Source organism: Vulpes vulpes, chromosome 8 (assembly GCF_048418805.1).
Source record: "Vulpes vulpes isolate BD-2025 chromosome 8, VulVul3, whole genome shotgun sequence".
Lineage (NCBI taxonomy): Eukaryota > Metazoa > Chordata > Mammalia > Carnivora > Canidae > Vulpes > Vulpes vulpes.
The window spans coordinates 86,875,727-86,902,935 of NC_132787.1; the positions used below are offsets into that span (position 1 = coordinate 86,875,727).

Sequence of the window (27,209 nt, forward strand, 5' to 3'; positions counted from 1 at the left end):
TACCAAAGGATAAATGTGCTGTATTAACATGAATACTAATGACAAATGCACTGCAGTAGTAAGCACATCATAGTACATAGAATATTCTCTATATAGTTTGAACATAGATATAAAATAAGTTACACTTGTTTACACTTGTTTTCCATCACAGTAAGAGTATAGCATACAAAGTGATTGGTTCAGTGGCCACAAAGCAAGCCAAGGGAAAGACCACGAAGGAGGGCGTAGGGCACTGAGAATGGCAGGGATGTGCCAAGGATGCTGCAGGGTCGCTGGGGCTCCTGCAGGGAACAGGACCTCAGACCCCCCACATTAGCCTTCTGAGGATCAGCACGAGACCCACTTGAGGAGAGGAGGTGGCTGCCTCTGAGCTGGGTGATTCCAGGCCCTGGGTGGCCGGTGGAGCAGAGACAGGGGCAAACAGCATCCAGCAGGCCGACCCACTCTCCCGCTGGCGCTGTTGGACTTCTGTGACTTTAGGAACATGGGCTGCGTAGCCAGACGGCACGGTTTGCTTCTGTGATGTGACAGATGGCCAGACTGATGGCCCACAAAATGCCGGCTGGCCCTGCTCCCTCACCAGCCTGCTCTGGGAGGGCTGAGGTGCCTTGCGTGCTTGGCCTGTTCGCCTCGGTTCATCGGCGGCTAGCAGTGCCGGGATCCTGTACACATCGCCGCGGCAGAAGGAAGGGTCTGAGGTCCTGGCTCTGAATCCTCTCTCTAGCACATGTGACTTCTGTGACTTTGGGAAAGTCACCTAAACTCCTCTGAGTCTCAAGCTCCTCATCTGCCAAGTGGGGGGACTGGTGCTCATCTCCTTGGGGGGCGGCGAGGGCCGAATGGGATAATGTGTGTAAAGTGCCCAGCACAGCTCCTGGCACCCAGGAGCGGCTGGATGAATGGGAGCAGGGTCTGGTCATTCAAACATCAGGGCTGGGTGGAAAAAATACGAACCTCCCCAAATCTGTGGAGTAAAGCCACCCTGACTGGCTCTGAGTTGAGGATTTAGGGCAACTTCTTTGCCTTCTTCCCTGCCAATTTTTCCTCTTTTCTCTCCAGATCTGAGATTCTTTGAAATGAAGCAAGGGCAGGGTTCAAGGACTGGTCAGCCAGGCAGACAGAGGCTGAGCCTGGGGAAGCACAGAGCTCAGGGCCATGTCTCTTCCAGTCCAGGACCCGGCCGAGGATGCTTCCTTCTCGGCTGCCCGCAGCAGCCCCTTCCCTCACATCTCTCGGCCCTGGAGCATTGCTTCCCTCTGGGAAGCCAAAGAGGGGAAGACAGCACCGCAAACAGTGCAGCGCCTAATAAGGGAGAAGCCTTTTCCATCTGCTCCGAGCCTGGGATCTGGAGGTGGAGGGGCCACCGTTGCGAGGGGACTGCCTCTGCGGAGAAGGCAGCTCTCTGGGTGGTGGGAGATGGGAGGGAGAGAGGGATGGGGGCAGTCCCGAGGCCCTGTGAGCGCTCTCGTGCGTCTCCCAATGCTGAGGACTTGGAGATGTGTCCAAAGACCAGCCTGGAAGCCTGGGGATGCCTGCCCCTTCTCATCTACAGTGCAGTTCTCAAGATCTTCACGCATGTGTACGCGCACGTGTGTGTGTGTGTGTGTGTGTGTGTGTGTCTGTGTGTGTGTGAGATCTTCTCTATCTCCTCTGACCCTGCCGGCTCTGAACCTCCTCCGTCCATCACTCAGCCATTTTTCTCTTGGATGGGGGCAGCAGGTGGGCGGGCAGCTCATTGGGCAGCTCGTGCCCTTCCAGCTTGACCTTGATGAGGTGGTTGGCCAGGGCAAACTCCTCGTCATCCAGCATGCCGTCCTTGTCAATGTCAGCCAGCTTCCAGATCTTGCCCAGCACGCTGTTGGGCAGCTTGGAACGCACCATCTCCTTCTTGGCATTGGCACCTGTGATCTTGCCGTCCACCGGTGACAGGGTGTAGAAGATCTCATCGTACATGGGCTTGTCCCTGGCCACCACCCACTCGGCGTCATCGATGCCCTCCCCGGCCCCCTCCCCGTAGCCGTGCCCGAAGGGACCATGTAGGGTGCCCTCGAACGCTCCACCCTTCACCATCTGGACGGGCCGCTGCGTCTCCTCCTGCCGTACCAGCACCATTAGCTGCGCAATGTCGTGGGCCAGCATGTCATCCACCACCTCCAGCAGCTTGCTTTTCAGTGGCTGGAATTTGCTAAAGTCCTGGGCCTGCAGCTGGTCCTGGGAAGAGGGAGAGAAAAAGAAAAGTGAGGGTAGAAGACCAGGGAGGGAGATCGTTCCCCTTGATGGGGTCCCTGTCTTCTGCTAACGCTGGAATGTTCCCAGCCCTGAAGGCTAAGCCAATCACAAAATAATGAAATACTGAAAGATGTGAGAGAGGAGGAGAAAAAAAAGGTACAATGGCCCTTGGTGGAAGCCTTCAGGAGAGAATAGTTGCAAGGGTCTGGGGAAGAAAAGGAAATTTAACCAATACTGGTTTGCTCCATTCATCTAGATTCCTTTTAATGCTCTAGAAAACAATTAAATTTCTCTTTCACTAGTTTTGGCTACTGAAGAGTGGTTCCTAAATGCTTTGTCCTCTGAGATGGGGGCATGTGCGTCTCTCTGCTTTAATCTGGGTTGTTTCTGAGCAAAAGGCAGGGGCTTCACTGAGTGATCTCATTCACTCCCCCAGGGCCTTGCTGAGGGAGGAACATCACATTCTATCCCCATTTAGGGAAGGGAAGACTGAGGCAGAAGCAACAAATCACAATAGAAGCCAAGGCTCATCCTCACACCAGTGGTTCTTATTCAGGATGCTCATTGGAATTACCTGGACAGAGTTTTCGAATATCGGCTTCTCCCCTGAGGGTCCTGACCCAATAGACATAGGCAGGCAGGCAGATTCTGTAAAAGCTCCCCTCCTTGCCTTCCCATGACACCCACACCGCACAGCAAGAGAAATCTGTTCCACTTCGCACATCTCTGCGATTCTGAGAGGTCCTGAGTCTAGAACACCCAGCTCCTTCTTGGGCTTTTTGGTGACAAGGTAAGAGCTTTCTGCTCCTGCCCTGGCTCTGGCCACAGCAAGCTCAGGACACAGGGCAGAGACCAGTACACAGGGGAAGTCTCAGGGACTTCTCAGTGAACATCGAGTTCACTGTAGAAAAATTCAGAAAACACCCACAGCTACATTTCAAGAGCGAGTGTTAGCTCGTGCATTTCTCACCTCCCTTCCAAGGCAGGGTGGGACCTGGGAGGCCAGTGGGGCAGGGGGTTGGGTGTGCAGGGCAGGAGCAGATGAGCCCTTCCTCCTCCCCTCGGGGCATAACCTCCCAAGGTCCCTGGTGTCTCTTTCAGCCCAACCACAGCTAGGTGTGTGGTGGGCTCCTAAACAGACATCCTGATGTCTTCTAGGGGCACAGTGGGTACCCCCATCACCCCACACAAATGCCCGCCAGGACGGCCACTCACATGATTGGTTCAACGTCCCTAACAACACATCCTAACGTGGTACTGGCAAACAGATGAGAAGGTGAAATCATTTATGAAGCCAAGGGATTCCTCACATTAGTAATGGGGTCATATGGTCCCTTTCAAATGTTATCTTACAGATCATGACATTCTCAACAGAAAGAGAGTTTATAAATTGGAAGTATTCTAAGTCCAGCTGAGTGACAAACCTGAATTATGTTAAAGTAATTCTAAAGTCAGAAACTGGCTCGTGGATGGCGGTTATGGGAATGAATGGATGGATATATGATCAAACGTGTAGTTTGAAAGTCTACTTTTTTCTCTTTCTTTTAGCACATGGGAAACTAAAAATGCCTATTTGGGACTATTTTGATGTCCTGAACCTCTAGTCTTGAGCTGAGAAACAAGTTCCCAAGCCAACCATCAGCAACAGGAGCATAAACAGTATTACTACTATATCTGTTGCTATTCTTAAAAAAATTCTCTACTTCTTAGAAACCTTTTATTTTTAAATAATCATAGAGCCACGAGATGTGGTGAAAATTGGGCATATGGATAGGTCCGTTGTGTTCAGCACCCAAATTCCCCCAGCGGTGACATCTTACCTAACTTAACACTGCATTTTAAGAGTACCATCTGTGCCAGGCTCTGTGCTAAGCACCTTGCAAATACAAGGTCCTGGGGCCTGATGCCCCTAACATCTATAAAGGTGGGTGGGTGCTCCTGGAGCCTCAGACTACAGGGGCTACAGGGGCTCAGAGAGGATCCAGTCAGTATGGTGTGGTGGTTTTTCTCTTGGGCTGTGGGGAGAGCTCCTGGCTCTTCTACTAGCAACCTGTGTGACCACTTCTCTCAGAAAACTACCAGCAATTAATTACAAAGGTTAATTACTTTTGTAAACCTCAGTTTGCTCACCTGCAAAAGGAGGATGAAAATGTCTCCCTCAGAGGACCGCTTTGGGGAATAACATGAGAAACACCGAGATAGGGGCCCACGGTGTACCCCTAGGATGGCAAGCCCCTGTGTAGACTTCTGCCTCCGTGGCTTGTGTCCCAAATTGTTCTCAAGTGGGAGCTCAAGGGTAAATGTGAGCACTTGAAGGTCTAGAGACTCCATGTTAGGTGACATCATTTCACATCACATGATGGGGATTCCAAGTGGTGGTGGCTATGATTGGGGAGGTTCTAAACTGGGGGCATCAGGCCCCAAACATTGCATATACCCCTGCCTCAAAGGGAGCGCTGGGGCTCCGTGTTCTCCTCAGTCCCAGATATGACACTTGCTGGGCCAGTGGCCGTCCAGTGGCCATCCAGCCAACCTGGGGCCATCTGCTCACCTTATGATTCTGGGTCAGTTTCCATCTGGGGCGTGCAAGGCTGGCCTTCTCCATTGTCAGGCCACTCAGCTGGCTCACATGACATTGTCCCTTGTCCTGGAGCCCCAAACCCTGCTTACCTGCATCCTCTTCAGGTTGGGAAAGTCTCCAGGTGAGATCTGGTGCTCCCGCTCGATGCGGCCATAGATCTCAGCCAGGTTGTTCACCAGCTCCTTCTTCTTATTATCCTTTCCAAACACTGATGGCATCTCCTTCTTCAGGGAGCTGATGATGTAGGCATGAACCTGAGACACAGGGGCAGAGAGAAACCTTCCGATCTATTCCTTCCCTCCAGGGTGGCTCTCACCCATCTCTTCCCATAAATCCCTCCTCCTGCTGCTACTTGTGCAATCATTCCCATCTCACTCCCTCACCTCTGCACGGTTTCCAGCACTGAGCTGGTTTCCTAGATCTCAAGGAAGGGTGGGATGATGGGAGGAGTTACAGTCAAGGCAGTAATAGGGATGGTAATACTGTTGATGATGCTGGTGATGAGGAAGATGATGATGACAGCCAACATTTTCAGAGTGCCCAGCACTGTGATGTGCCAAGCTGCTATATTCCTTTTTTTTTTTTTTTTAAAGATTTTATTATTTATTCGAGAGAGAGAGAGAGAGAGAGAGAGAGAGAGGCAGGAACATAGGCAGAAGGAGGCAAGGAGCGCGACATGGGACTCGATTCCGGGTCTCCAGGATTGGGCTCTGGGCTGAAGGCAGTGCTAAACCACTGAACCACCGAGGCTGCCCCTGCTATATTCCTTATTTCACTTTGTCCTCCCACCCTTTCATTGTATAGCCATGGAGATAGGTACACAGAGAGTAAGGTCCTCACCAGGGTTAGGATCCCAGTTTGAGAACCAAGGAGGTAGGCTCCAATCTGGCCACCTGATGCCGGGGTCTGTGACCACAACCACCAGGCTGCCTGGGTAATGCTGGGACTCTAGGACGTTGTCACACCCGAAGGTAGTAGCTCAGGGTGGTGGGGGTGGCCCTCAGCTCTTGCAGCCAACTGACCATCCCGCCCCCACCCATCCCCACAGGGGGCCCAGCCTTACTTTGGCCAGCCTGGCTCTCTTGATGAGGTCGTTGAGCTTGCGCAGGGCAGCATTCCGGGGCAGGCTCTGAATATCTCTGAACAGGTCCTGCTCCTCGGCCTCAAAGAGCTTCCGATTGTCAGGGATGAGAAGGGGGTGGGACCAGAAGGAGCCAATGTAGACGCGGATGACCTCCGGGGTGTTCACGATCTTCCCCAGGGACCACATGAGGGCCCCGTACACCCGCATCAGCTGCTGTGTCTCGATCTGGTCCGCCTTGTTCAGCACCACCCGCATCTTGTCCTCGTGGTTCTTGAGGGCCTTGATGACCTCGGAGAACTCATCAGAGATGTCCAGCTTGTGGGCATCAAACAGCAGGATGATGCGGTCCACGCGCTCTGCGAACCACTCGAGGACGGCCGCAAAGTCGTACCCTGTGGCAAAGGGACGGTCAGAGGGAGGGGCCCCGGGGCCCGGGGAGGGGTTCGGGCAGGGGCAGTCAGGCGCTGCACATAGAGCAAGGTCTCAGGAGTCAGATCTGGGTTCCCATCCCCGGAGTCCTCCACGAGTTCACTATTTGGCCTTGAACATGTTACTCAGTGTGTCTGAGTCAGTGCGTCCTCACCTATAAACGGGCACACCTATAGCACCGAGTTAACAATTAAAAGGACCAGATACGCTCGGAGCACATAGTTGCTATTACCATCATTATTCCCATGTAGTCTTTATTCAGAGACGGGCTCTGCTCAGCAGCAAGGTAGGGGCACAGTCAGTGCCCCCAAGAGACTAGGGCACAGTGACTCAGCCAAGACCACCCTGCTTGCAGGATGCAGTCACCGGGGCGTGGTACTCAGCTCCCCAAACCCAAAGTTCAGTGCTTGCTCTGGCTGGCAAGATGTTCGTGGCCCAACCTCATTTCACTGCACCCCTGGAGGTGGGCAGGGTGAGGAGACCCACTCCCACTTTTTGGAGGGGAAAACAGGTTCACAGATGAGGTGATACTCAAAGAGCCACTGAGGGGTGAGGCCAGGACCCTGGGCTCCCCGCGTGGGTCAGAGGGCAGCTGTCCTGCTCCTGGCCACCTCCCTGCCTCCCCGCCTTCCTCACCCCCCACCCCACCCCCCGTGCCCAGCCAGCAGCTCCCACAGAATCCAGGAGGCCGGTGCCTTCCAGCTTCCAGTGAGCCTGCAGCCTGCGCCCCTTCTCCTGCTCCCCTCTCCCTCTCCCTCCCTGGGGCTGCTCCCCTCTGTTCCACCCTCCCAGGCCCGACTATTTTAATCTTCCCTCAGTACAGCTAGGTGGAGGGCTGCTCTCACCTCCCAAAGGCAGTCCCTCAGAGCTGTGGGCAGGAAGGGGGCCAGAGGAGTCCGAAAACCAGGACACCCTGACCCCCTTGCCCCAGTCCCCACCCTGGAAGGCAGGTCATGGCTTTGCTGCTCTGATGCCCAGAACCAGCAGGCCTGCCATCCTTAGTAGCTGGGGAGGGCAACAGGGCTCATTCCCAAATCTGGCCTGACAGGACTGTGGCTGCGTGCAGGCCTTGGGCAGGGCGGCCCGGAGAGCGTGCTGCTGCTCCTGTAAGCAACCACAGAGCAGCACTCCTAACCGGCTGGGGGGCCAGAGCCTGGCATTTTACTGACCAGGAAGTGGAGGCTCAGAGGGTATGCGGGGCCATATGGCGGGAGGGGGCAGACCAGGATTAGAGCTCATGTCTCCCCACCCTTGCCACCCCTCCCAAGGCTAGGGAAAGCAAAGGGGCCAGAGAAGCTTGGGGAAAGGAGGCTCCTACCCCACCAACTCTATCCAATCCCTACTGGCACCAACCATGCAAGAGGGGGTTCAAGCTGCAAAGGCTTGAGGGAGAGTAGGGACAAGGCTGACCTGCCCCCAGTTCGGGGTGGAACAAGATCAGCACCAGGTCATCGCTGCCAGAAGAGGATGGCCACCTGCTTGCTCCTGTCCCCTTGGCTGGGTGAGGTGCCCCTTGGTGTTCTCAAGGTGGGATGTGCTCTGAAGGGGTCACCTGAGGAGCACTGGCTTGGGGAGTCCCTTCTACTTTCTGCTCAGCCATACTTGCTGTGCGTTCATGGACAAACAGCCTTCCGTCTCTGGTCTCTTTGCCTGTCAAAGCAGGGGGGCTGGACTAGAAGATCTCTGAGGTTCGTTTCTCCCTGCTTCTAAGACTAGAGGTGTGAGGGTGGGGAGCACAAGCGGAAGGATGTTGGTGACACATGAGGCGGGCCTCCAGGACAGGGAGAAAGAAGGCTGGGGGCGTCTTCAACACCTTGGGGTGCTTGGGTGAGGTCTCCTCCTGCCTGAGGACCAGATCAGCTTCTGGGAACCTTTTCTGAGATTTTGTAAGCACTGAGAGCTCCTAGTCATGCCCCTACTTTTGTGAATTCTGCGTGCTATCAAAGCGCAAAGTCAGGTACGCCAAGTGCCTTCTCCCTGGATTTGGCCGGGAGGAACGTGAGGATCGAGCAGTGGGGGCTGGGCTTCCTCTGAAGCTCAGCCTCTTGCACCCAGCTATTTAGAACCTAGCAGCCTCGGGATGGGTCATTGTCTCTGGACTAGGCTTATGCACACTCGGGAATGGGAGCATCTGAAAGGCATGGACTGGAATTTATTTTCTGTGTGGGGCTAGCTCTCTATTTTCTGTGTGCCCTTGGCAAATCCAAGCCTCAGTTTCTCATGCTGAAAAGTGGGGATAAGAACACTTGACGGATGAGGGGTCAGTGGTAGAGCCACGGCAATAGGATCTAACAGCGGCAAGAGGGTCCCTCTGGAGGCTCTGCCCTAACTTCTGGGGTGACTGATCCTCTTTCCCTGGTTGGTCTCGGGAATGGCTCTGAGACCCCTCCACAGGAGCTCCTGAGTACCTGCAGCAGCCCAAGGGCTCATGAGATATGAACTAGTAGGCGGAGGGAGAGTCAAGCCCCGAGAGAGTGCATGAGTGCAAAGACGGCCTTCCTGGAATCCCTGGGATCATGTGTAGCCGGTCTGCTAGCTCCAAGAGATCTGATCTGCGGGCATCAGGCCGAGGGACTGGGCAGCCTGCAGAGATCCGGGGCTCTCCCACCAACCCCCAGGCTCCAGAGGACTGGAAAGGAAGCATTTCTAAGTAATGCCAAGCAGGAGGAAATCAATGAGACGAACACAATGAGCAAGGCAACTCCTCAATCACCCACTGGCTTCCTGCAGTCTGAAGTGTAATACAAGAGAGCTGACCACACATTTCTCTGTATTTTCAGCCACATCATCCACTTGATCCTCACAAGCGTCCCCATGCCAGGAGGTACACAAGGCACACATATCTTATGGGGAAGGGAGGGGACAGAGAGGTTAGGAGCTGGCCAAGCTCACGTGGGCAGGTTGTGGCTAATGCGGGACTGGACCCCAGACCCCCGACTCCTCTCCACACCCCCTTCTTATGCATAGTCATCTATGGCTGGGGATCAGAGGACTAAGTGCATAAAAGGTCTCATCTTGCCTCCAAAGATTTAATGACATCTTAGCAGAAAAGAAATAAAAGCGCCCCAATTTTCAAAATGCGTGAAGAGCTCAGATGACAAGAGGGAACAAATCACATTGTATGCCTCCTACATGTAACCTAGAAAGGGGCCCAAAAGACATACCACAGGCCTCTGATGACCGCAAGGCTGTCAGCGAGTCCTTTTTTTTTTTTTTTTTTTTTGTCAGCGAGTCCTTATGACAGGTGTCAGGACTCTGCTGGTCTGCTCTGCTCATGATACCCACACGGGCACATGTGTACAGCATAGAGTCTGAGGCCCAGAGGTCCCTACGTGCAGGCCCCCCTCCAGTGAGAGTCCAGGGATGGGCCAGGGACATGAGGCTGCAAGGACTAGCCTAGATCCTCCATGGTCTTCCCCCACCCCAAACCAGGGGAACTATAGATGAGAGTCCACCCCATTCCACTCCGGGCCCTCCCCCTGGGCAGGAGATGACAATGTGCTCCAAAGCCACTAGACTTGGTATCAGAAGACCAGAGTTCCCATTCCAGCTTTATGGCCAGGGCATAGTTTTACCTCCTGTGGCCCTGCTGAGCTCACCTGTGCAGGAAGGGGTCTCCTTGGAGGGAATGTGAGCACCATGCCCAAGGGGTTGCTTTTCTAGGGTGGGGCCTGTGGGGATTTCCAGCTGAGAAGGAACAGGAAATGTGGTTCCCAAGTGTAAGGACACTCAGGCTTCCGGAGCTGTCCCACTCCTGCTGCATTCTTGCTTCTTCCCAGTAATGAACCCAGGGCTGGGCACATCCTGTCACTTCCAGGAACTGCCTCCCTGCCCCTCTGCTGCCATCCCAGTGCATCTTCATCCAGAGACAAGTGCTGGCCTGGGATCTCCTGGACTCAGGTTCCCGGATGTTCTCTGCTTCCTCTCTTCCCCTAAGACACCCTCCCCTAGGCCTGAGCAGAGGGGCCACACCCTGAGCAAGGACTGCACTTTTTCCAGCTCCTGCCCAGGACTTGAGAGCTCCTTCCCATGAGGCTTGAGGCCTGGGAGCCCTCCGGAGCAGTTCCCTTTCCAGCATGTGCCACACTGGAGCCACCAGGCCAGAGGCAGCTCTGCGCAGATTTGGCAACGCTGCCCCTTTTTGCTCCTCTCCTGAGCACTGTCCCCAGCATGAAGCTCAGTGGATGAAGTGTGGGCTGGATTTCAAGCCCCACGTGCCTCTCCGCCTGGGGAGCCTGTGCAGCGCACAGTCTACCGGACAACACAGGCGGCCCTGTCCTGTCCTGAGCTGGCTAGAGGAAGGGAAGAAGCACCCAATCTGTGGTGCAGCCAGACCCCGAGTTCTGAGTGCCCCAGGAAAGAAGCCATACAAGGAATGTTTGGTTCTGTGCACACGCCTCTGCGTGTGTGTGTATGTGTGTGTAGGTATAGACCACAACTACCAGGTTTTGAGGCTGATTGTGAGCAAGGATGGCAGAGGCTCTGCATGCTGGAAACTTTCCTGATATCTGAGGGTGTCTGAGGCCCTCCCATTCTAGTGTCCCTCTCATGCTGAGGGCAGTGCAGCCCCAAGCTGGTGGTACAGTGCTAGTACCCACCTCCCAGCTCTGGTTTTTATCACAGGCCGCTTCTGCCAGCAGTTGTATTTATAGTGTGAACTTGGGAAGGCAGAGAGAACGAACTGGCTGGTATAGCCATTCATGGGGCCATCACTTCTAGAGGTCGGGGTGCGGCGGGAAGGGGTAGGGAGGGCAGGCAAGAAAACCAGCACCCAATTTGCCAAGGGCAGCTCCTGAGGTCCAAAGATGAAAGCCGGAGAGAAGATGCAAGAATAGGAAAACAATGCAATGGGACAGGAGCTGAGGAAGGCAGGAGTCCCTGGAAGCAGGCCTGCCACATAGAGCTGCACAGGCGGTGCACGCACACCCGCAAGGGAGAGCATTCACATAGATTACCCTGGATTGTATAATGGGCAGCCCTGGCTGGCAGATAAAGGGGAAAGAAGGGAGCACCCGGTGATCTAGACCCAGAGCTGATGTCTATGTTTTCATTACCACTGGTAGACCCCCAAGGTCATGGGATGGCCATCATTACCCCTTGTTACACAGGACACACAGGCTCAGAGAGAAAATGCGACCTGTTGAGGCCCATACTAGTCCTAAAACCCAGGGCTCCGAACTCCCAATCCAGTGCCCTCGGAGATCCTAGAGGCCCGAGTCCTCTCTAGACTCACCCGTCAGGCACATGTGCCACCGTTCCCTCCCAACCCCCAGGTGCTAGAGATTGAGACATTGTGGCTCTCCTGAGCCTTCCTCGAGGAGACCCAGGTGGCCAGGGTGAAACAGGAAAGCTCCTTTAGGTACTAAACTCAGGGGGAGCCCAGATGAAACTGGGGAGGTGCAGGGAGTGGGGGAGGTGTGCTGGTGAGGACGGGGAGTGTGTTTAGGGAAACAAATAAAAGTGAAACAAAGATGTCTGAGCCTCCCCTCCACAGGGCTTGGGACCGAGTACCTCAGGACTCACAAAGGCTTGGGGAGAGGGCAGGTGAGCCTCTCTTCCCAGGGCTGTGGGTGGGTTTATGTCTCCAGACCAGCTCCTCCTCAGCTCCTGCACCACCATACGGCCCAGAAGCAGGGAGCCTGAGCCCCGGGATCCCATTGTTAACCTGCTGATCACATGGTGTGTTAGCATAGGCCCCTCCTGGTCTGCTCCCAGGTGTCATCTCCTCAGTGAAATGGGAGGGAGGGAGAGGCAGGGCTTTCCTGCTGGAGCCTCTGCCCACCCCTTTGCCTACGTGCTCCTGAATGAGGTCCTGAGGAGCAGGCTCCGACTTTCCTGCAGGATGGACCAGGGTCTTGAGGCCCTGGAGCGGGCTGCTGACCTGAGGGCCTCTCCCACTGCCTTCCCTGTCTACCCACTGCCAGGGCTGGTTGTACCCACTCATACAGCCATGGCGGAGCTGATCTGGGTCCTGCCATGCCAGAGAGCTGCTCTCCTCAAAGAGGAAGCTTGGGCAGCTGGCAGGAGTGCTCACAGTGGCCCAGTTCTGACACGCCGGGCCTGTACCCAGCCTAGCCCCGATGGCACTTGGGCCTCCCCTGGTACAGCCTTGGGGACGCTGACCTGTTGCCCATGAGGCAGGGGCTCTCCTCCCAGGGACCCAGGAGCCTGGGGTTAAACAGATGCCAGCCCATGTGGGCCATGCCCTTGGAGAAGGGGGTTTCTGGGCCCCAGCACAGTGACACAGACACGCTGCAGGACAGATTGTGGCTGGCTGCAGAGCACAGGGGCCAATGCACATGCAGGAGGGAAGCAGTCAGTCACCTAGGGCTACTGCCCAGAACCCCTGCTGGTCCCAAGGCTTCCCCTCCCGGAGGCTGACTTCTGAGTGCAGACTTGGCTCCAGCCCAGCTCCTAGTTCCAGTACTGGGGTGGGAGCAGCTTCATCTGCTTTGCTTGCTGGACACCCAGAAAGAGCAGGGGGCTACCTGTGGCACCCGGCAGGATGTGGCAGGAGAGACTGGGGTGGGGAGCCAGGAGCAGATTTTGCTTTTGTACAGCATCATTTAAGCATTTTAGAGCTAGGAAAGCTAATGATGATGATCATATACTCTATACTCATGAGCACTTGCTATGGGCCAGGCAGAGGGCTTTATACCTGTATTATTTCTTTTAATCCTCAAATAACCTGTAAGGTAGATAGAATCATTTCCCCCTATTTTAGAGATGCATAATTGAAGCCAAGAACCCTGCCCAAGCTCACTCAGCTAAGATGCGGTGGAGGCAGGCTTAGCACGCTGGCAGCCTGGCGCCAGAGTTCCATCTCCTGGCTGCCAGGTCCAGGGACCTCCCTGGTGAGAAATCTCCCCATATCTGTCTGGAGTGGACAGTTTTCAAAGTGCTGTTACATACCCAGCTCCCTACTCTTATGCCCCAGAGCATGCCCTCATCTTCGCATTACTAGGCTGAAGTTCTCTGCAGGCATCTGCCTTTCCTGCAGGCTGCAGGCTCCCTAGGCCAGGGACTGTAGGAGCCTCAGAAGCAAACCAGGGGCTGGCCCATGGTACTGCCTCCTGGAGGATGAATAAACCTGATGAGGTGAGTAAGGCGACACTGATGTCTCCTTTTACAGATGAGAAGACTGTGGCCAGCTGTCTCCTGAGCTACAGTGGACCCAAACTGTCCTCCAGCTCCTGCCTAGGATCATCCCACATAGCACATGAGGCAGCGCCAGCTCATCAAGGTACAAGTAGGACCTGGGGTCTATCTCATAGAATGGAAGCACAAGAACATGCCAGAAAGAACTTAGTGCAGAGCCAGAGCCAATCCTAGCAGGTGCCTCACTTACCTCGGCTGATCCTCTGCTTCTCCCCAGAGAGGATCCCTGGAGTGTCAATGACGCTGATGCTCTCCAGCACGGGGTTGGGCAGCTGGGCACACACGAATCTGCATGGGGCGACAGCAGGCCCGCGCTGGCCTCTCATTGGCTCTCACGTGGCCTCCCACACCCCCGCCCTGAGACGGAGGTTCAGAAGTCTCCAGTACAGACTCCCATGCTCCAGGCCAGACTCAGCCCTAGAACTAGGCCCAGGACCTGTATTTTGAAGAAGCTCCCTGGGTGATCACCAGCAGCCGTGATCCTTCAATTGTGAGCTCCCTGCTGTCAGGGACACTGTCCAAACCTCAATCTCCAAAGACATCCAAACCTTAATCTCTGCCCCCGAGGAACAGTCAGGTGGGGAGAGGAGGTGTGTGCATAGGCAATCACAATATGAGGTGAAGTGAGACCATTTCCCCCCGCCCTCAGAGAGGTCAGGTGAGGGGCTCAGGAAATCCTAGGTAAAGAGATGGCTTCCAGGGAGGGCTTTCTGGAGGAGGAGGCACCGGAGCTGGCCTTGATGAATGGGTCATGCCACCCAGGAACATTTATTTGGGCTTCCAAATGCACTGCTATTAAGATAGCGGCTAAGGCTTGTTAAAGGAAATATTTCTAGGGTTACATCCTGAAGTCTCAGAATACAAACTGGTAAACCTAACTTAGGTCCTTCTTACTTCTTACTTAGGTACTTCTTACTTACTGGTAAACCTAAAGAGGCCTTCTCTCTTAGATGTCATTTTTGGCAGAAGCCTAACTGATGTCTCATTTCCTCAGATACACTGGGGGCCTCATTCCCAGCAGGATGGCAGCAGAGAGGCAGGGTAGGGGAGGAGGCCAGGCACATACAGAAGAGGGCATCAGGGAAGGCTGCACAGAGGAGGCTGGAGTGGCCGGGGGTGCGGCTGGGAGGGAGGCAGGGCTGCTCTAGCCTCCTCATGAGGGCCTCGAGAGATGTGGATTTTGTACTGGGCAACAGAAACCCATTTATGCTGAGGAATATTTTAGGCAGACAGTGACTCAGTCAGATACAGTAGCTGTTAGTGAGCCCAGTATGGAGTGCTGGCCACGTGCCCGGCGCTGGGCTGGCTAGGTAATGGGGTGGGGAAGTTGGTGACACAGCCCCTGGCCTGTCAAAGCCCGTGCCTTCCTTATTCCTGAGGCCCAGCCTCATTCTGGTCCCTAGGTTCTACAGCACAGTCAAGTATTCTACAAAGACTTCTTCATCTTGCTGAAGCTGGCGTCACCTGGGTTTCCGACACTTGGCGACCAGGTGGTCAGGTGCATGGGCTGGTGTCTGGGACAGGGGCTGTGGTTGAGGCTTCACCTGGGCTGAGCTCTTGGAAGGGCAGAGGGCTGATGGTGGGGCCCGCTGAGGGTGACACCAGGTTACAGGAGCCAGAGAGAAAGGGACAGAGCAGACTGGACAGTGCCTGGCCGGGCAGGCAGGAGGAGCACCGGGGAGCTGGGAGGGAATAGGCTGAGAGGAAATGACAGTGAGGAGAAGCAGGGGGAGGGAAGGGTGGGAAATACCCTCTGCTCCCGATCACTGAGAGGTCACAGCAACCTTTGCATGGGCAGCTGTGATGGGGACACAGGGTGAAGTGAGCAGGTGATGCCATGAAACTCGGTGGTGAAGGGAAGCGAGAACGAACTGGTAGGGTCTGCTGCACGGAGGTCAGTGGGAGACATTCCCTGTGGAGGGGAGAGGCGGGGGTGCCTTTGTCAGAAAGAAGGGACCACTGATGGAGTAGTTCCTGAGTAGCTGGCCCCGAAGCACCCCGAAGTGGGGAAGGGAGGCAGAGAGCTGGAGGGGAAAGAGAACACAGCTTTCTGCAGACTGGTGGGAGCGGGCTCGGACGGATGCAGGCGACCTGGGAGCCTGGACAGATTAAAACCCAGCTCCAGGGACTCCACCCATCCTGGCTTCCATCTTTTCTAGAACAGGAGGCAAGGGCATCCACTGGAGTAGGAGGAGGAGGAGGAGGAAGAGGAGGAGGAGGCTAAGGGGGTTGGAGTAGGTTTGAACAGGACCCCTGGGCAGTGCTGGGACGGGAGCCGGATGTCTGGGGGTAGGCTCCTGGAGTGTGGCTGTGGTGGTGCTCGAGGCACCTGCAAGGGGGCTTCCCCCGCCCCCTGCCGTCCCAGCAGACACACCTGGCAGGTGCCCCACCGACACCAGTCTAAACACCCATCCTCTCAGCTCTTGAGCGCTCCTGGAGAAAAGTGCAAAGCTCACAGCACCGTGTTCTGCTCCCAGGCTCCTGCAGCGAGCCATATTCTTTCATTCCTCTCTGCTCATTGGGGATTTTTCCCTCAGTTTTCTTTACCTGAAGTGTCCTTTTGTCCCACCTTTTCAGCATCATTTCGCTTATCATTGAACACCATGGCTAATGCCAGCTTTTCCACAGAGGCCTCATCAGCCCTCTTGCCTTGGAGAAGGATATTACTCTTACCCTATTTCACAGATGGGCAAAGTGAGGCACAGTGAAATTAAGTAATTTGTCTAAGATCCATGGTGCCTTTTGGTAGGACTTGGACCCAGGAGTATCTGATGCCAGAGCCCATCATCTTTGCCTTTATTCTAAATGCCTCCTAGTAGAGAAAGTAGTTAACGTTGTTCAGGTGCAATACATACGCGGAGCTGCGGTGTGGATGTGCAGAACAAGTGTGGTCGGGGTCAGTCTGCATTCTGCGTAAGCAGAATCATAATGGGAATAATGGCTCAGCTGGCCACACATTCCCTACAGCTTTCATCACCCAGGATGACCCAATGACCCTGGTGTCGGCAGACTTACACTCATCCCAGGGAAGGAGAGGTGACCTGTCCAAGGTCACACAGTGAGTTTAGTAGGAGAGGCACTGCTCAAACTCAGGGCTCCCACCCTTAGCACAGGGTTCCTTCCACTCAGTAGAGACAATGCCCAGGAACAGAAGGGAGCCTTCCTCTACCTCCTTCCAGTTGGATGCAAATTCCCTCTGTAGTAGAGTTGACCCTTGAATATTGAGGGGGTTAGAGGTGTCAATCCCCCCGTCCCACCCCACACAGTGGAAAATTTGCTCATAAATGGACCCATGCAGTTCGAACCTGAGTTGTTCAAGGGTCAGCTGGATAGACAGGAGCTGGGACCGACACAGTACAGCCCTCTGCTTTTATTGGAGGAGGTGCCGATTATGGGGATGTGAGTTAACTGGTGTATCCTTCCCTACTCCACGGTCAGGAGGAATTAGCCTATTTCCTATATCCCTAATCAGTGGTGACTGACTCAGTTACATTCCCAGCAAGAACGGGACCATCACGAGACTCTGGGTATGGAGAAGGCACTGAGCCTCCCAAGACCTCATCCCTTCCTTTTCAAACTCCAAGAAGAAGAAAAGAGAACTTAGGACATGTGTTCTCGGAACACGCACCTGTTCAAGAAGGCATTGCCGAAGGCGTTGAGCTTCCTGAAAGGTTTCTTAGGATCCACCACCAGGGCGTTCCCAGGGATGATCCCCTCCACCTGTCCATACATCACGGCGATGAAGGAGTCAGTGGTCGGCTCAGGCCCAATCCTCATGCCAGGGAAGTCCTGTTCCAGGAGGTACCTGGTGGAAGGGAGCACAGTCATCACACAGGGGTTCTGTTCTCAGGGCACAGGTGTGCGCGTCTACCACTGGTGGGTGGTGATGCGCGTCACGGCAGAGGGGCAGGTGAACGGCAATGATGTTCTGTGGCAGGGACAGATATCCCTGGATGGGAAATCCAAAAGCCTCTGGGGAGGAAGCAGGATGTAAACTGAACTTAAAATATCTAATCTGTGCTTTTTGGTCTTTATCTTTTTCCCTCCCCGAATCAGGAGTTGGGGGTGAGGGGAAAGCAAGTTTGGGCTCAGCAATGAAGCACAAGTTGAGGGCAGCCCAGGTGGCTCAGTGGTTTAGCGCTGCCTTCAGCTCAGGGTGTGATCCTGGAGACCCGGGATGAGTCCCACGTCGGACTCCCTGCATGGAGCCTGCTTCTCCCCCTGCCTGTGTCTCTCCCTCTCTCTCTTTCTCTCTGAATAAATAAATAAATAAAATAAAATCTTAAAAAAAAAAAAAAAGCACAGGTTGAGACTGAATCCTGCACAGAGTCCAGCAGACTTCACCACTGAAGGTTGCCTGCTCAAATGCCCGCACAAAAACAGCTTAGAATGAGGCCATCCATAGACTTGGCTGACTCTCCTTAGGTCTGTACTCATTTACATGGTCACTCAGTCATTTAATATAAAATATAAAAACAGTTCCTACATCATCATACGGTGTGAAGGGCACACTGTGAAGAGTCGGTCTCCATCCCATCTAAGACTGTTGGTCCTACCCTCTGGCCTCGGTACTAGGCTGCAGCCTGAGGTGGCAGGTGCCTCCCTCTGCTCTTCCCCAGGCCCGGGCAGGGTGAGCCCCAGGCCACTGCTCGTCTCCATAGCTCCTTTTAGAGGCCAAGGGCAAAGGCACACGGTGAGCCAGAGAATGAAGAGAAGGAATGCAAAAGCCTCCTCCTGGACCAGCGGTCTGAGGACCGCATTCGAGCTACCTGCAGCTCTAGCTAATGGTGCCCAGACCCCCCTTCCCCCCGAGGTCCTGCTCCACTGGCTGGGGGTGGTGGGGTGGGGTGGGAGGGCACAGGCCACCTGTCCTTTCTAGGAACTCCCTCCTTGATTCTAACATGCAGCCTGGGTTGACAACATGCTCTAGACCAGCCTTCCCAATTTCACTGATAAAACCACTGATGCTCAGTAGCATTTCCACCAGACATTACCCTAATCACTAGGAGAACTTCTCAGGGCTCTACAGCAGCCCTACAGGCAGGTGCTGACGGACCTCAAGCTTAGTGGGGTTATGTGGCTTTCTCCAAGTTAAACAGCTGGTAGTGCAGCAGGAACCCAAATCTCTAGCTGAAGGGCTGTCTTGCCCTAACAGTGGGCTGATCAAGGCCCCAGAGGTCAGGGCAGAGCTGGGATTGGCAGACATGACTCCACCATAAGCCTCCCCAACATGCGCCTGGAGCACCGGTCAGGCTCTGCCCAACAGGCTGGTAGCTGGGGAGACCCGCTGGGGTCTCTTCTGGCTCCTCCACATCCTGCATGTGCTTCCAGGAAGTGTTCTGAGCCACTCACTTACTCTGAGGCACAGGGCAGTTGACGTGGGGTTGCTATGGGCTTCCTCCCCAAGGAGCCAGCAGAGAAGCTGCTGCCCAGGAGGTCACCCTCATCACACTAGAGGGTTCTTGGTTGCCTTGGGAAGCCCCTCATCTTCTCCAGGTCAGCCCTATAATCCAGGTGTGGAGGCGGGATTTTCTCCCATCAGAGGACCACATTGAAAGCTGGCACTTGACTTGTGATAAGAAGAAATGACAACAGCTGCACACCTGGACAGCATGCCTGGCTTTCTCAAGCACACCTTCTCTAGGGCCTCAGTGGAGAGGCAGGGCATCTCAGCCACCTGGGGCCAGCGACCTGCTTCTCTAACCATGAGGGATATGCCCTGCAGTAGGTACATATGCTGTGCGGACTTCACCACTTCCACGACATGGGAGATTATAGTTCTGATTTATTAAGCACTTGCCATGTGCCAGGCACTGTTCTAGACTTTTCCATGGATTATCTCATTTCATCTTCATCTCTTGGATGTGAGCACTATGATCCTTCTCATCAAGTGGGCCTAATAAGAAAACCCATGTCATGGGGTGTTCCAAGGGTCCTGTGAGTTGCAGGCCTTAAGCACTTAAACCAGTACCAGCACCAAGATTACCAGTCATTGTAAAGAGGTCAAACAGTGTGTCCCAGGATATGCAGTCAGTGAATAGCAGAGCGAGGATTTGAACCGTGGCACTCGGCCTTGAGAATTCATGCCCCTGACCACTACATTCAATGTCTCCTTTCCTGCCTTAGGTTCCTTGACCAGGAAATGGGAAAAGGCTGAGCCCCACAGGGGTTTGGCAGGAGCCTGGACAGGAGCCAGGCCTTGCAGGGAGAGTTAGGCTCTGGTGCCCACAAACCCAGGAATGTCCTCATCTCCACAAACACCCACCACTGAGGTTCACAGCTCAGTCTCCATGAGTGGGATGTGGCCCACAGAAGTGGTTGTTGGGGTGACCAGAGCAGGTCCAAACCCACTGGCTCTCCAAGACCATCCTGGAAACTTGAAGCTGCCTCCTGAGAGTTCTGGCTGTGCCCAGGGAAAGCCCCATCCACTCTTACCTGTGGTGGAAATGGAGCACCTATACTGTGTGTGCTTGGGTGAGAAGCCTTAGCAGGGCCCTCCCGGCAGAGAGTGTGGCAAGTGGGAATTCTGAGCCTGGAGCAGGGTGCTGGATGCCATCAGAGGCGTCAGGCACAGCTGACATACAGATGGGTGGAAAGAAACAGGCCCGAGGCGGCCTCAAGAATGCCTAGCCTGCAGAGGGCCAAATCCAGTGACGAAGTATCTTCCTGACACAGGCGCCTCACATTCCAGCCCTGGGAGAGACACGGTGTACCAGCAGATGAACAAAGGGTGACACTTCCCAGCATAACAGGGGCCACTTTCCAGGCAATTCTGGAGCTGCGGCCTCAGGCAGCCAAGGCCTGGTGGCTGGGCCTGCCGTCCTGCCCCTCTTGGCTAGACCCGCGTGACCCCAATCGGCTGACCACACATGGGTCTGGAGAAACACAGAATCCAACGGAGCCACCAGCAAGTCCAGAGACACAGGCAGGCCAGAGAACCCAGCGCTTGGTAAATTCTCAGGGACATTTGGGTATGGCTTGCAGCACCAAGTGCCCCCTTCACAAAGCCACCACTGTGTCCAGAAAGGAAAAGCTATTGAGGGATCTCATGGCTGCTTCTCTATGGGGAGTGATACAGATCGCCTCTGTTGCCAGGCAAAAACATTCCCACAGCAGTGTAAAAAAAGAAAAGTTAATTCAAGCCTGGGTGGGAATGGCTGAGATGGGGACACATAAGAATAAAGAGGGACAGGCAGGCTGGGCACCCACAGTGTGGCAGGTGTTGTTCCAGGACCTCTCCCCCAAATTACTCCACTTAATCAGTCCCAGAAGCACCGTGCGATGGCAGCATTACTTTACGTCTGCAGAGCAAATTGAGATAGAAGTTGCCCCACTCTGAGGCCAAAGAACAATATTTAGAGGCCCTAAGAGTGGAAAAGATTTTGGTGAACACTTTTGCCCCCTGGCCATCCACTGCAAAATTGAACAAATACTAAACCATCACAGAGGTGTAAGGAAGTCCTACGCAATTCTGATTTTCTCCCATGAGGAGAATTTTATTTCACGTTTTTTAAAGCAAATTATTTTTTAACATTTTCCTCATTTTTCTGTGTCCTGCCTGGCTGGCAATCTAAGCATGTGGCCTGCTTTATTAGTGACCAAAGCACCCAGGGTAAAGGCGGGGAGCCAAGAATCTTAACCAGGTCTGCCTCCAAAGTATCCGTGCCCTCGACAGTGGGGCCAGACCACAGGCCACAGCTCTTTGCATATCCTCAGACTCTACAGCACAGGCTGCTTTCCGCTCTATGTTATAGGTATTTGTGTTGTACACCTGTGTCTTTGCTCTCTCTAAAGTCAGGCCCTTAGCTTTGAAACAGGGTCAAAACAATAATACTGGGGCATCTGGGTGGCTGAGTTGGTGGAGCATCTGACTCTTAATTTCGGCTCAGGTCATGATCTCAGGGTCTTGAAGTCGAGCCCCACGATGGGCTCCACGCTCAGCGGTGAGTCTGCTTGAGATTCCCTCTCCCTCTCCCTCTGCCCCTCCCCCTGCTCATACGTGCAAGCGCTCTCTCTCAAATAAATAAAATCTTAAAAAAACAAAAGCAATAATACTCACCTTGTTGGGTAATACTTGTCTCAGGAGGTTTTAGGGACACCAGAAAGTACCCTATAATCACAAAGTGAGGTAGCAGATGGGCCATCTGAGGGCTGAGTCAGCTCTTCTTCCCGGAGCAGCTACCACTGTCCCTGGCACAGAGCAGCCTCTGCCATGGGACAGAGTGACCCCAGCACAGAGGAGACCTGTGGCCAGGCTGTCAAGCCTCCCACTAGCCTCCTTCTCCCTCACCCACACTGCAACAGGCCGGCCCACCCAGTCCACCACTGACCCAGCACTGCCCGCCGCCCCCTTCCGATTTCTCTTCAAGCCTTTGGAGGTAGAGGCAAGATGCTCGCCTCCCTCACATCCCTCCCCTTTCCCTCATCCCAGCTGTGGGTGGAGCTGGACAAGGCTTCCCCCACCTCCTGAAGGCCAGCCTCTAAGTCTCTGCTTAAAGAATCAGCTAGAAAGAGGAGGGTAAATAGTAAAGGCTCAAGTGCAGTGCCTGGAACATAACTGGTGCTACACTGGTTCTTTCCCTTCTTAATCCAGAGAGAAACCCTACAGAGTTGGTTGTTGCTAGTCACATGTCAAGAGATGAGGAGACTGGGGTTGGGACAGGTTAGGCCTTCCTGATGAGGTCTCCTGGCCAGCACTGGGAGAGCCTGGATTCTGCTAAGCCAGCCTGCGTTCTTTCTAAATTTTTTTTTTTTTTTTATTTATTTATGATAGTCACAGAGAGATAGAGAGAGAGGCAGAGACACAGGCAGAGGGAGAAGCAGGCTCCATGCACCAGGAGCCCGACGTGGGATTCGATCCCGGGTCTCCAGGATCGCGCCCTGGGCCAAAGGCAGGCGCCAAACCGCTGCGCCACCCAGGGATCCCTAGCCTGCGTTCTTTCCATGGCCTCACTGTCAGTGGCAATGGATTGAAGGCCTTTCTCCAGAGGTCCCCTCCTGCCAATAAATGCTTCTGATGCCCTCCAGACACCAGACCTGAGGCAGGAGGACTCATTCCTCTGGCCTGAGGCAGTCTGCTTCCTGTAGTAACACTCTAACCTTGCAAGAGGTGGCCAGACTTCCACCCACTCCCTCTTAGGGACCAACAAACCGGAGCCCTCACAGGAGAAGGGTGTCCTCTACCTTCAGCGGGAGGATATGACTGGGGTGTTACAGGGACCGTGGTCAGCAGAACAGACCCTGCAGAGGTCAGTGGGTCCACCTGGAATGGTGGCCCCTTTCCCTAGTCCTCTGGCTTTCCGGAGGATCATCTTTTGCATGGTGGAGATGTCGTAAACCCAGGGATGAGGCCTGGGCTGTGGGGACTCCAGGGTTGTAATGAGAGATAGCACACACCAGCCAAATGCTGAGTCACCTTTGTGGGAGGACGCAAAGAGCCCCCTGAAGAAGTGAGGGAGGTCCACAGGGCCCCCTGAGGAGCCGCCACCTCAGCCCTGCAGCCCCACCACATGCTCAGACTTCGCAGCCCAAGTCCCATTGTAGACAGGCGTCAGGTCCTCAGGACCAGCCCAGACCACCCTGTGGAGACCCAGGCAGCTTCGCTCAGGCCGCCTCAGGCCCCCCACTCCATCCCCTGGTCCCCCACTTCCATTCTGCCTTCTGCTGTGCCCCAGCCAGGCCCCCTCCCAGCCCGCTGGAGCACTCGGGCCTTGCTCAGCCCCTGGGGCGGCTGCGATGCACCTCGGAGTCCAGGGGGCAAGCATGCGAGGGAGCAGGGGCTGGAGGCTGCGTGCCAGGGAGAGGAAGGGTGAAGGGAGGCAAACAGCAGAGGCTGGAGGAAGGCTGCCAGGGCCAGAGGGACACAGCGCTACTGTATCCGAAGAGGCAGCCTGTGTGGAGGGAGCAGCCACTGGGCCAATTTATTGTTTATTTTATTACTCTGGGTTGTAGGCCAGGGAAGCTATTTCAAGCAGAGATCATAGCACATTAATTAGTTATCAGAAGAATTAGTTATCAGGAGAATGTCCTTTTCTGCACGTTCTTCCTGAGATGAGAAATAGACCCCGTGGCAAGTACATAAACTGAAAGTGGAGGGACACTCAGGAGGTGGAGGGCCAAGGGCCAGGAAATGAAGAGGCAAGTCTTTGTTTCCGTCCCTCACAGGTTCAGGCCAGGGATGGAGTTGTGTGAATCAGGGCACTCAGGCAAGCAGCAGGGGCGGGAGAGGGAGCGAGGCACTGGTGGCTCCCCCAACTGGGGCCTTCATCATCGCTCTGGGGAAGGGGGTGTCCTATCAACCTACCCTCTTGGAAAGCAACTCAGAAATACAGTTCTTAGTACCAAAATCAAAAAACCAGAAAAACTTAAAGGCATGATGAAACTGTACAACCTTTGGCCTAGTGATTTCACTTCTGGGAATCTCTGAGAAAGCAGTCCAATATGCGGAAAAATATTACACATAGAGGTAGTGAGGGTGGTTCCACAACTGAAAAATTAGAGACAACCTCAAACATTCAAAAGAAGCAGACTGGTTAATGAATAATTGCAATTACACACAGCAAAATATCATGCGGCTCTTCAAAATAATGCTTACAAAGATTTTTGAAGTGACATTAAAAAATGCTCCTTCTCTAAGGGAAACACATTAGCATGCAGGATTACATTATGGCAATTGTGTTACAAAATAGCTAAATATACCGGCAAGATAAGTATATATGTATTTATATTTAAAAATGGTTTCCCCTAAGTCGTGGGCTTGTGAGTGATTTTTTTTTTTTTCTTCCTCTTCTAAGGTATTCTGGTCTACATTTTCTGATGGAAAAAAAAAAAAAGCTGCTTAGTGGGTTTAATGAAAAGGAGGAAAATATGTAATTTGGTTTTGGAGGGCTTGCCTGTGCTACAACCCCTCCTACCCTCGGGGTGGACTCTCCCTCGAGGGGGATGGCTTTTGATGCACTGAGCTAAATTCAGTTACTACATGACTGGGGAGGGAGAAGTCTTGTACTTGGAGGTTAAGAAAGCGAGGGATCTGCCTCTCCCGGCCTTCCTGTCTCCCTCAGATAAGGAATAATCTATGGCGACTTGACTCTGCCACTCTCTTAGGACCCAGTTAACAGCCAGCATGACTCAGGCAAAGCAAGGAGAGTGTCTCAGGCAAGAGGCACTTAAACCTGTCTGCCGCTCCAGGATCCTGTCCCTGGAGACACTCGCCTTTCCCCATCTTCCCTCCCATTCTGTAAACATCTATTGGGAGCCTCCCAGAGCTGAGACCCCAGGTGAGGTCCCCAGGGAGCTAAGGCACAGTTATAAGTTCTGGTGCTACTGGAAGGAGAAGCTCCACATTATGTACCAGGGGTTATAACCAAGGTGTGTCCAGAGGGCCAAGGAGGGCCCGTACCTTCCCGTGGGGCACAAACCAGGCCAGACGGAGGAGGACACGGATGACAAAGGAAATCTTGTGCAGAGCCTAAGGAGCTCTGAAGTGCCTTGGGCAGCAATAGGTGCTTACTGAACTAAGGGAAGTGGGTTCCATCAGAGGTTCTCCCCGTGAGATTATATGTAAATTTGTAGATTTCTGTGTATATATCTGTGCATTTTTTCTAAAGATAGGGCCACAGCTTTTGTTAGATTTTCAAAGGATATACTGACCTTTTAAAAAGCTAAGAAAGCAATGGATTAGATTCACTGCTAAGACTCCTTGCAGTTCTGACAACAGAAGGTATCCAAAAGCCAACAGCTCCCCACCCCCCACCCTGGGTACCTAACTTCTTTAGAAATCACTCAGCCCCTCAAAGCTGCTGAGCCCAAGGCTGTCCACCCCGCAAAGGGAAACCCGATCTGGTGTTCTGTTCAGACATGACATGTTAGCATGGCGCAAGCCCTGCTCCCAGAAGGCTTGTGTATAAGCTTAGCACTAGAGAAAATTAGTATCTAGAAAATTAGTAACCAGACTGTTAACTTTTCTGCTCTTGCCAAACAAAGCACAGTGCTTTGCATGGTGCAGGTGCTCGGCTGGTCAATATTTGCCTGGGATGGAAACAAGATTTGATTTGAATGGGAAACCCAGAAGGTTTCCTTCTGCAGGAGCTGAGCATCACTGATTTTGGCCACCACACCCTTTGCCACACAACAGGAGTCTGACTCAACAGAGGGCCACAAAGCACCTGCAGCAGCTTGGCAATGGCTGTAAATGAGGCCAGAGGAAACTGCCTGGCCTTGTAGGTTGTGTGGACTGAGGTCTGGAGAGAAGACTGTCCTGCAAAGATAGGAAAGATGGTCATCACTCTGGTGGATATGGACCTTCTCCGAGTGCTGGGGGGACAGGCTGCCTTCTTGAGGACCCCTCAAGCCTAGGATTCTGGAATTGAAGGGAATAGATGACTCACCCTCAGAGTCACGGGCATTTAGCCAAGCATCTCCGCCCATGCATCTAAGACCAGCAGCCCAGGTGGGCCTCCTACTCAGTTACAGGGCTTTGGACAGTCACTTAACCCCTCTAAGCCTGGGTCATCTCACCTGCCAAGTCAAGGGACTGGATGAGACAATCTGCCCACATCTCTTCCACCTCTAAAAGACATTAATGTTATTACTGAGCCATTAAGATCAAACAGGGGAAGAGAAAAAAGCATTCTGCGTCTGATACTGTTTCTGTCCAGTCTCCAAGAGATCTACACAAGGAGCTCTGCGCAGAGAAGGAAGCTGATAAAAAAGGACAAGTGGCACTGCCCCAGGAGGGGCTAAGAGTCCCCAGTCCACCTCCTCAGCTGCAGCTGCAGAGCCCCCACGTGAGTGGCTGAGCCCTTTAAAAGGGGAGGTGGTCCAGGCCATGAAGGGCATGCCCCTAATAAGTGAGGGTGTGAGGCACCCCCAGCCAGCAATAAGGTGCTCTTGTGACCAGGAGTTTCCTCACTGTGCCGTCCAGGCCTCAGTTTCATCATCCATAAAATGAGGGGGAATGCAGATGGCTCTGAACTTGAACACTTCAAAGTGACCTCGGGAGCAGAGAGGCAGTAGGTAGGGCGGGGTGGGGGACCAGCAGTGAAACGGTGGGGTCAGCTCTGCGCACACAAACACCAGAATTTCTTCAGCGCCCTCCAGTTCGTCCCGGGCAGGGGGCCGCCAGGAGCGACGGAGGCCCCACGCGCCGGGCGGGCAGGCCGCAGGGCCGGGGCGGCTCACCTGATGAAGGTGGTCTTCCCCGTGGAGTACTGGCCCACCAGCAGGACCATGGGCTTGTTGTCGAAGTCCGCATCCTCCAGCGCGGGCGAGTGAAACTCATGGAAGCGGTAATGCTCTTCCAGGGGCAGCAGCTTGGTCTTGTAGAGCTTCTTGAGCCCCTCGCTCACCGTCTGGAAGACCTCGGGGTCTTTCCGCCGGCGGTCGTCGGAACCCAGCCAGCTGAACATCGCGGCCACCGCAACCCCCGGGGCGTGCAGCCCCGCGCCCGCGCCCTCGGCTCCCGGGGGCAGGGGCCCCGCAGCGCCCGCCCGCCGCTCCGAGCCGCGCGGCCGCCTCACCCCAGCGCCGGGCTCGGCCGCACCATGGCCCGGGCGCGGGCGGGGGGTCCCTGCCTGAGCGCCTTCCTGCGGCCCGGCCCGCCTCCCGCCGCCAGCCGCGACCCGGGCGGGGCCCGGAGGAGAAATAATCTGCGCCGGGCAGAAGGGCTGCGATCCGGGAAATTAAAGTCAAACCTGCAATTAAACTGCCAGGTGCCGGGGTGCGATGTCG

The 27,209-nt window shown here is 54.3% G+C and overlaps 1 protein-coding gene across 2 annotated transcripts; it reads right to left on the reverse strand.

Annotated features, from left to right (window-relative positions):
• On the reverse strand, positions 1–27,209 carry EHD3 (EH domain containing 3). Of its 2 annotated transcripts, none has more exons than XM_026016047.2 (6): positions 26,661–27,209; positions 17,110–17,286; positions 13,672–13,769; positions 5,874–6,286; positions 4,900–5,064; positions 1–2,211 (listed from the first exon to the last, which is right to left on the reverse strand). In XM_026016047.2, the coding sequence occupies exons 1-6, from the start codon at positions 26,885–26,887 to the stop codon at positions 1,684–1,686; spliced, it is 1,608 nt and encodes a 535-aa protein (XP_025871832.2). In that variant the 5' UTR covers positions 26,888–27,209; the 3' UTR covers positions 1–1,683. The 2 variants fall into 2 exon arrangements, with proteins under 2 accessions (XP_025871832.2, XP_072623479.1); XM_072767378.1 differs by lacking the exon at positions 26,661–27,209 and adding an exon at positions 21,541–21,905.

Bases quoted from the DNA above. Each gene is read 5' to 3' on its own strand.
- EHD3 (XM_026016047.2), bottom strand. From the start codon at position 26,887: ATGTTCAGCTGGCTGGGTTCCGACGACCGCCGGCGGAAAGACCCCGAG. The intron at 17,287-26,660 runs GTGAGCCGCCCC...CCCTTCCACCAG, and splicing joins GGGAAGACCACCTTCATCAG to GTACCTCCTGGAACAGGACT. The intron at 13,770-17,109 runs GTGCGTGTTCCG...CGCCCCATGCAG, and splicing joins GGCAATGCCTTCTTGAACAG to ATTCGTGTGTGCCCAGCTGC.